This window comes from Passer montanus, unplaced genomic scaffold, assembly GCF_014805655.1.
Source record: "Passer montanus isolate IOZ18808 unplaced genomic scaffold, ASM1480565v1 scaffold65, whole genome shotgun sequence".
Taxonomy (NCBI): Eukaryota; Metazoa; Chordata; class Aves; order Passeriformes; family Passeridae; genus Passer; species Passer montanus.
Genome location: NW_024371593.1, coordinates 256,024 through 265,071, shown reverse-complemented (window position 1 = coordinate 265,071; position 9,048 = coordinate 256,024). Strand labels below are relative to the sequence as shown.

Here is a 9,048-nt window from a genome sequence, read left to right as displayed (position 1 = left end):
CCCCCTCAGGAACCGCCGTTTGCCGTGAGGGTGATCCGGGCGGTTTCTGAGGCACCGCGCCTGGCCCGAGCCATGTTTCAGCTCCTCCTTAGCAAAGGCGGCCGTGGCAGTGCCCACCTTCGGCTGGGACACAGTTCCCTGCTGGAGCAAGCCAGGACAAGCCCGCTATGGGCCCGCAGTCTGTGCGCATGGCAGGCTGATAGCGCTGGGCAATGGCAGCACCTGGAGCCGCTTCCAGGGTTGCAGTCATAATTCACTCAGTTGGAAAAAAAACTCTAATCCTTTTCTCCTGTCAGGGAGCTCCTTTCTTCTAAAAAGTTTTCTCCAGGTCTGCAGCTTGGATTTCTGTAACAGCTAGTGTTTGGAACCAATGAGATCAGTCGATATATTAATGTTGGATTATATAATTTACAGTAGGAATTTAATTTACAGGAAGAAACCAGTGAATCATTAATTAGATACCAATATTGTAATTAAAAAATGAGATGATTTTGGAAGAACTGCAGGAATGCTATAGCCAGTTGCACAAACGAGCAGATTTGGTGGGCCAGAGGACATGTTCAGTGGAATGTTCCCCTTCTTTACATTGCTTCCAGCTCTCCTGCTTCTTCAAACCAGTCCTTTTTCTCACATGAGCAGATTAACAGCCTCTTCATATTCCCATTAATCCTTAATTTTGGGACAGCCTTATTCATGGCAGTGACTTTTTAAGGTCATGTATGCATTCATGGTAGTGGTTTTGCTTGATTCTCTGTTCCAAAGAAGAGCATAATGAACTCATGGAGAAGGGCTTATCTGAAGGTATTCCTACTCCACACTTCTGTGCTTGCTGCTGGCTCACAGCTATCGAGTATTCTTTTAAGATTTTTCTGTCAATCTCCATTTTGCTAAAAGCCACTCAGGTGCTGAGTACAAACTCCAAACTTTGTCTCCTCCAAAGATGCAAGGTGGGTGTGAGATCTAGCTGTGCTTGTATATCAAGGCAGACACACATTTCAATTACCTTCCACCTCTGGATTTTTAGTGCCTGTCTCCGAAGGCATTAAATCTCCCATGGTCAGTGAGGGATTTGTGCTGACTGCTGTCTCACCTCTGTAGCACAGTGCTAGGCTCCATGACTGTGGATAAAGCACAATCTGTGGAGTCATCTTGCTGCCAGGTGCTGCCCTGCAGAGAGCTGCAAAGGGAGGGAGATCTGCTGAATCACCCTGGCTCGATTTAAGCACCCAGCCTCACATGCAAGAGCCTGGAGAACCAAGGAGGGAAGGGAATTGTGCCAGAGCTGCCAAACAGATGCACTTGACACTGGAGAGCAAGCTTAGGCTGAGATCTGTGAGTGGCATTAAAACTGTCTGTGTCTTCTGCCCTTGGGTGGGTATTAATGGAAACTGCTCTCACTGGCTGAGATGCCAGACATTCACAGCCTCATCTGAGATATAAGATTTCCTCTGTCAATGACTTTTCCTGCAGGGGAGGAAGAAGTTTGATCATTGCTAAGCAGAGTCTTGGCACTAAATAGCTTATGTGCTTCTTAATTAATGTGTTCTGTCTCAAGGCATGTTAAGTACTATGCGTGTGGTACATATAGAAATTGCCTTGTGAAATCAGAGTGGAGCAAAATTCCTTCCCATATTTGTGTGGCAGAAGTTGTGTAATAAAGAGGCAGCTAAAGTTGATCCAACAGCTACCACCAGCTGAGAATGCTTAAACTTACCTTCAACTTCTTTCTCTACATTTTAAGCTATGCATTGTATGTGGCAGCGAATTGCTTATTTGCACACTTAAATGTACCAGAGCCTTTGTGCAACAGGAGACAGCAAATAAAAATGTTAGGATAAACAGGTCAAAGAGAGTGTCATAAATGGAATCAGCACTCATCAGTCTTTGAAAAGGTTGGTGGCATCAAGTTCACACCGAACAATTCACAGATTTTTCTACCAGTATCTGAACAAACTGAGTGATGGGAGGAATTTGTTCTCCCGAGTGGAGCAGTATTCACATTTGACGTTAATGGGAATTTTCACATCAGAAAGGCTGAAAGGCACACTGTGAGCAAGAGACAAACAAAATTTGCTGTTGCCAAGTTTAGGCTTCAGCCAAGGGTGCAATTTAAAACAGAAACACCACTCTTTTATCTTCCCTTGCCATCTATGAATAAATTCTTTGATAGGTGGGAAATGAAAAGCTCCATGTTGTCTGAGCAAGATGAAGTCTCTGTTCCATAAAATTAAAATATTTTAAAATGCTAAGATTTTGCTATGAGGATTTTCATAATTTTTCATAATTTTCATAATGCTTAGAAAATAATATTTCAGACTGGCTTCCTTGAGAATGTGTATGCTTACATGACCTTAAAAAGAAAAGCACACACAAAAAACCCACCCCCCCAAAAAAAGAAACATCAAAAAATTAAAATACTGTGTAGTCTATCCTCTTCCTTTTTTTGGCTGAGTGAGACAGATGACTAAGACACTGCAGACCATTGCTGTTGCATTCCCTTCTGCTTGCCAGGTCTCTCTCCCAAAGCAAGTGCAGTGGAATTCATTTAAGTGCCACCTTGAGGGATTGCCAGGGAATAGGTATTGTCTGTGCAATTCAGTAATCCCACAGATCAATTGGCACACCCACAGTGAAAAAGTCATCTTAAGCAGTGTGCATCCAAGCCTGGCTGCAGCATTCTTTGTTTGCCACCAAGTTGTCCTTCAGCAGGATTTTACAAGTACTGAATTTTAAAAAAACATATCGAGGGAGGAAGCGGTGTGTGTGCATGTGGGAAGCACACAGAAAGACCGGAAAATAACCTTTGGAAAAAGTGAGTCTGAAATGCTCCCAAGATCCCTGCAAGGAGAGTTGTCCCAGAAACAAAATGAAGCATTTAGGAAAGAAAAAAGGCATTAAAAAAGCCCCCATTCTTTTACATTGATATAATAATGGAATTGGATTAGGTTCTATTAAAAACATAGGAGGAAGAGAAAAAACAAAATGTGGGGGCAAAAGCCACAATTTTATCATGGAGATGTCATAAACTACAGCCCAGGACAGCCATGGATCAACAGCATTTTCTCCACAGTTAAATACTAACTCACTTAAAGTAAGTGCAACTCAGATCACCAAAACCAATTTCTGTATTCCAATTCCTGGCACTATTTGACATTAAGTTGCAACTTCAGAAGCAGCATAGGCATGTCCCATCCTTTCAAAAATGTCCTCAGGGCACGTGCATCTTCAGGGGGCATGCTGGGAAGAAAATGATGAGCTGATAATGCCAAAGGGAGTTGGGATCTAAAATGCTGCAAAAAATGTAATTGAACCTTTCTTCTTTCCATACCAAAGGATGGAGAAGTTGCCCTAATGGCCATGGCTAGCTGTTTGAAGTGTCATTGTGCAGTTTAAACATGCATTTATAAAATTGATTAGAAATCAGCAGAATAATCAAATACTGAATGCAAAATTAATTAAATTAGTAATAGCAAGCTAAAGGAAAAGCTCTGTAAACCACATTTCAAAAAGATGGTTGTGGAATAAAGATAAGCTCAATAGTCCCCTCACTACACAAAGTTCACATACAAGTATTTCACAACAGATTTTATTTTCTGCACACAAGATGCATCTGCTTTACTGATCTTAACATTATGTATGTTTTCAAAGGCAAATACAGACAAATTAGAAAAAAACCCTACTAGACCTTTCTGTGGCTCCAAATAATATGTTCATTTCTCAGAAGGAGGAATATAAATATAGAAATATCAAGGAAAAGCAAAGATGTTTTAAGTCTTAATTAAGAAAAGGAACATAGCCTGATCACTGTAGCATGAACATAGGAGTTGAGAAAACACAGGTGTCACAGTATGGCTTTCTGCAAGTCACCTTGAGAATACTGAATGAATATAGTTCTGCAAATCAGACACTTGGCTGTCCTGTGCAGCTGTGAAGTAGGTGAGATATTTTTTAGGATTTCATGAACTTTAGTTCATTTAGTAGCTTCTGCCAGTGAAATGCATTGTTAGGCAACAAAGAACTCTTCCTGCAGTATAGTGTGACCATACTACATCAGAAAGGTTTTTATCTCGGGGTAAAATCATCATGTTAAAAACATCAGTCTTGACTACAGGGCAATGTCTAGCTGTATTCCCTAACTGCAAATCAATCCACAAACTGTACATCAGTAAGAAACCCTCTGTTAATTCCCCATGGCTCTGAACTGGTAATTAGGTACTGAGTACTTTGGGCAATCAGGTACTTCGGCAGGGCTCCTGTTTCCTTGAAGGGATAGCTCCAAGAACACACCACCTCTGCCTTCAGCCCTTCATGTCTTTCCCACCTGTTTGTTCAATGCAGGTACATTTGCCTTGTACTTACCCACTTGACTGCAATTGCAGGCTGATGATCTATTCCCTTTTGCAACAAAGGGACTGTTAACTTCTACTATGCAAAGTGTTCTGGGTATACTTATGAGAGTTTTCAATAACAGCAGCTAGAATAAGTATCATAGTGGAACTACCCACTTTTCCTGCTTATGTAAAGATACTAAAGTCATCTGGAAAATACTGTTCTTACTGTGGGGCAGATTACTCAGCTCCCTTTTAGCAATACATTTTTCTGACTGTAACATTGGGTATTAGATAGAGATCAGTATGCAGAACAAATTAACCAAAGTCTGAACAGCTAGAACGAACAAGAATCCTTATGTGGATTTGCTGACTGAGCAGCACCTTCACAAACAGAACTGGCAACCACATTTGCAATCACTGAGAAGAAACTTCTTACGTGTTGGCTTTTTTTTAAATGATGGATTTTTATTACATTTCCAGATGACATTATTAACCCACGTAAACAGGAATTTTACTTTGCACATAATAGAAAGTGTAAACAGAAATTTGAGCATCAGTATATGCTCACTTCTTCAATGGGAACCCAGCACTCGCCTTCTAAATAAAAAGTCCTGTTGTTTTCAATTTGCACTTCCATTTTGAACCATTTGTAGATACTCCTTGTGTAGCTTCTCTTGGGTTTCATAAAGTTTCTTTAGCTTCTTAATTTGTCCTTTGCTAAGTTCTTTGCCTTCTGTATCATGGGTGGGAAATCCCTGAAACATATTAAAAAAAGGAGAGTATTTAAGATAAGTTCTTGGACTGCTTTTGTTCTTTATGGAATCATGTTTTAATAAGATAGGGAGATAATGTCATAATGACAGGCTGTCAGGAAGGGCTGTATCTTGGCTAATTTTAGTCACCTAGAAGTTTGACAGCTAACTTTGACTATATCTGAATGTTCCTTTCCTAGCAAAACAAGAGGCATAAGGGTGTATTTATCTTCTGTCCTGAACCACATAAGGAAAGCTTAGACTACTAACTTCTATGTGGTTTTAGTTAAGAGAATAATGACTAATTCCTGAACAGATGGTTAAAATAATCTTTTAATCATACTAGCAGATTGAATTCAAGGCTTAAAGCAAAAGCAGTAAGATATTTATATTCTTGATGGAGAAAGTATGATCAGCATTTTTACGGACATTTTCCTTGGCTTGCAGGGTTATTTTCCAGTATTTATCCTCTCCATTCTGACTTGTCCCCAGGACTTGAATTTGTGTAGGTGAAGGGGAGAGGCAGAAGCAGGATCAATGACCCAAATCAAGTATAAGTGAAGAAACAATGCTTTATGTTTTCCATGTAACCCTTTTATCTCCAAGGGGAGCAATCAACTTGAGCAAAGTTATGCAAACAGCCCCTTCAGAGAGCCTTTGCCACGAGAGACCAAAACAGTGGGCACAAGGGAACAGGAAACACAGGACCTCTCAAAAAAGCATAAGTTCAGGAAGAGCTGGGGAGTTTGTACTTGCAAATGAATACCCTGCCTTGCACCAGAGTAATAAATCTGTGAATGAACACCATACACATTCCTACCCACAATATATATTTTGCTTTGCAGTAAGGGGAGACAAAGGAAATGTACAATCAATGTACAAAGGAACACAGAAGGAAAATACCCTTGAAATGATGGCTAACAGATGGCACTTGCTCCCCAGTGCACAATAAAATTCATATATCACATTTTCCTTCTCTCCTTTCCTCCTCTTGCTACATTAATAGCACTGCCCTGGAGGTTTGGAACAATATTGCTATAAACATATACAACTAAGTATGCACAACTGGGGAAGAAAAACCCCTCCCTGTATGAAGAGAAGTCTCTTACATGTTCATCAAACATGGAATATTTGTCAAGTTCCAATTTAAACATTTCATGTGGCGGAATCTTCATTTTTTCCAGTTTTGCTGCCTGTAATATAAAACACGCATATCACAGTTAATTACTGACAACCTGTCACATATGTAAAAGGAAAAGTACATTACAATTTCAAAATCAAGGAGTATTCAATTCATAATTGTTTATTATGTGAAAAGAAACTTGAAATGAGAAACAACTCAGTAGGATCTTAGCTGTGCTTGTCTGGAGGAAAAACTGGTTTAAACCTGTAGAGAAGCACTTTATAAAACAGATGCATTGCAGAAACTCAAAATAATTTGCTTATATACTACAAAAACTGTATCTGACTCTTGCTAACTTGGTTCTTTAGTCAACACAAAGTGAAGAGCTGCTACCATAAAGCACATTTAGCAATTAACTCACTGCAAAGGTAACCACCTCTATCAAGTTTCTTGCTGACAAGCTAAGGTTTCTATGCAGGTCACAGAAGAATCAGATGCAGTAATTGCACTGAAAACAAACTGAACTCTCCCTCTAAACAAGCAGATCTCAGAATATTTTCTATGTAATTTTTGACCTATGCAAGGGAATCACCTTTTGGAAGAAATGAAAAAAAGTACTTGGAATTTCTGGATGATAAATGCTATTTATCTTGCTTTATCTCTGTACCAGGTGCTCTCTAAAAGTTTTCTTCCTCTTTTAACACAGGAATGTATTTCCTGTATGTTAAAGTCATCAGCATAGCAAACAATATTTTTTCTTATGAGTTCATCTCCTCTGTCCACTCCCCATCCAAAGCCCAAAACCTTTGAGCGATCTGAATTTCAATCACAGACATAAAACATTTCTCTGCTCAATTATAAGGAACAGGGGATTTCTTACAGAGAAAAAGAAAAGAAGGAGAAAAATAAACCCTTTCACATGTACCTATGATATTAGAAAGGGAATCAAATAATAAACAACACAAGCAAAATCTCTAACACTAACAAGCATGTAAGATCCTACATTGTCAATTAGGTAATACTGTTTATAGACTGAAATTTAAGTGCTACAAGTTCTTCTGTAATAAGTTTTTGCAGGCTTTAATTGTGTTTTCAAAAATGGCTTCTCTATCAGAATTGAAATTCCAAGCCTGAACTGCAAGCCAAAGGCATTCTGAGCAGGAAATTGTAAACAAAAAAAAGAAATGGAGACCTGGTTAAGGCTGGGCAGAAAGCCTGTGTTCTAATGGTCTTTCCTGCACGTGACTACTGCTGCCTACACTTTCCTTCAAAATGAGGTTACTTACTTCCTGCTGTTGTTTTTTCCTGGCTGCTTCTTCTTTCTTCCTTTTTTTCTCTTCTTCTATCTGTGAGAGGCAGTGTTAGTGAGTAAAAGGTAATGCACTATTTTCATTTGGTTGTTTTCTACAAACCTGAACCAGCTCCCCTGGATATCTAATTACAGACAGAACTGCCAGCATGACCTGCAGCAAACCCACCATGCCTTATAATTAGGATTGTCTGATACTTCCCACTCTATGACTTTGATTTAATTTGCTTTTATTCACAGTTAAACCAGTTGTAACTATTCAGAATGCATTTTGCATGCAAAATGGATACCTATAATAGAATACCTAAAATAAATTATCCTATCATTTTAGGGGGGAAAAAACTGTTTTGCAAACGACTTTTAAAAAAGACTGTATTTCAATGATATTTTAAGCTCTTGCCTCAAACTGCAAAGATATCACAGTTCCTCAAGCAGCAGTTGTATCACTTGATGTTCCTAGGGAAACAACTATCCAAATTTAGCCAACTTGCTAAAAATCCCATCTTGCACTTGCCTGGGAGAGACCTGTCAGTTCTCTAAGGGTTCTGCCAGTACTGAACATAATGCTGTTTCCAGGGAAAAGGGACTCTGGCTGCAGATCCTACCCAGCAGCTACAAACAAACTGCCTTCAAATGCCACTCTGACAAAAACATCTGGAACTGACTAAAATGACTTCTCTTTTCTAAAAAGTATCAACATGGAAGGAGAAATGTTGGAAAGTCTTTCAAAGATTTCTAGTCATGATATAATTTTATTATTTGTTAAAATTGGAGATGGACAAGTTGAAATGTTAACTACGTTAATTGAAGTGTTAATTTAAATATTACAAAGTCAAATATTAATGCTGGGAAGTGCCAAAAGCAGGGTTCCTTGTGCATGTGAATTCAAACTCACAAGCTTTATAGAGTAACATGAATTCTTGCCCCCACATCCTGAATATCTCAATAATCCACACTATATTAATTAAGACTTAGCCAGTACATTTTTTTCTCATGTATCAGATGAATACAGACTCGTTCTATGGAAAATGTTGACTTCATTTGTACAAACGAAAGAAGTCTGAATTAGCTTCTCATTGGAATTGTTCTTCCAGAGAGATAATACAGTTTGAATGCAATACTGAACATCCCTTAGTTATATGAAGATCTTAAAAAGCAAACAAATAAAAAATCTTTGAGGTATTCACTAGGTCCCATACAAAGTTTTCAAGAAGCTGTTTCAAAAAATTCTTTTTTTCAAACACACTTAAATTTGTTGTATCAATTCTCTTATGTCATCTTCCATGTTGCTAGTCTGCTATGATTTTTCTTATGAATTATCAAAGAAATGTAAAAATATCCATAGCTTACACATAACTTTAAATTTTAAAAATATAGGATGCTTAAAATAATTACCTTTTTCTTTTCTTCTCTCTCTTTCAATAATGTGTCCTTATCCACTAATTTAACCACAGTTGGAAGTCCTAAAGAAGCAAAAAGAAGGATTAATTTCTTGATTAGTCAAAGATAAATGTATTCACCCTGTGATAATTA

At 38.4% G+C, this 9,048-nt stretch overlaps 1 protein-coding gene across 2 annotated transcripts in view; it reads right to left on the bottom strand.

Annotated features, from left to right (window-relative positions):
• Positions 1 to 3,570: 3,570 nt before the first annotated feature.
• The window catches only part of CARS1 (cysteinyl-tRNA synthetase 1), a 33,700-nt gene continuing 28,222 nt past the window's right edge, over positions 3,571 to 9,048 (bottom strand). Inside the window, exons 20-23 of one of the 2 annotated variants that reach the window (XM_039728278.1) lie at positions 8,911 to 8,978; positions 7,493 to 7,552; positions 6,193 to 6,276; positions 3,571 to 5,086 (exon numbers count right to left, since the gene is read on the bottom strand). In XM_039728278.1, the coding sequence (XP_039584212.1) occupies positions 4,952 to 5,086; positions 6,193 to 6,276; positions 7,493 to 7,552; positions 8,911 to 8,978 (347 nt within the window). In that variant the 3' untranslated portion in view covers positions 3,571 to 4,951. The remainder of the gene's footprint in view (positions 5,087 to 6,192; positions 6,277 to 7,492; positions 7,553 to 8,910; positions 8,979 to 9,048) is intronic. The other variant, XM_039728279.1, reaches the window with a different exon arrangement.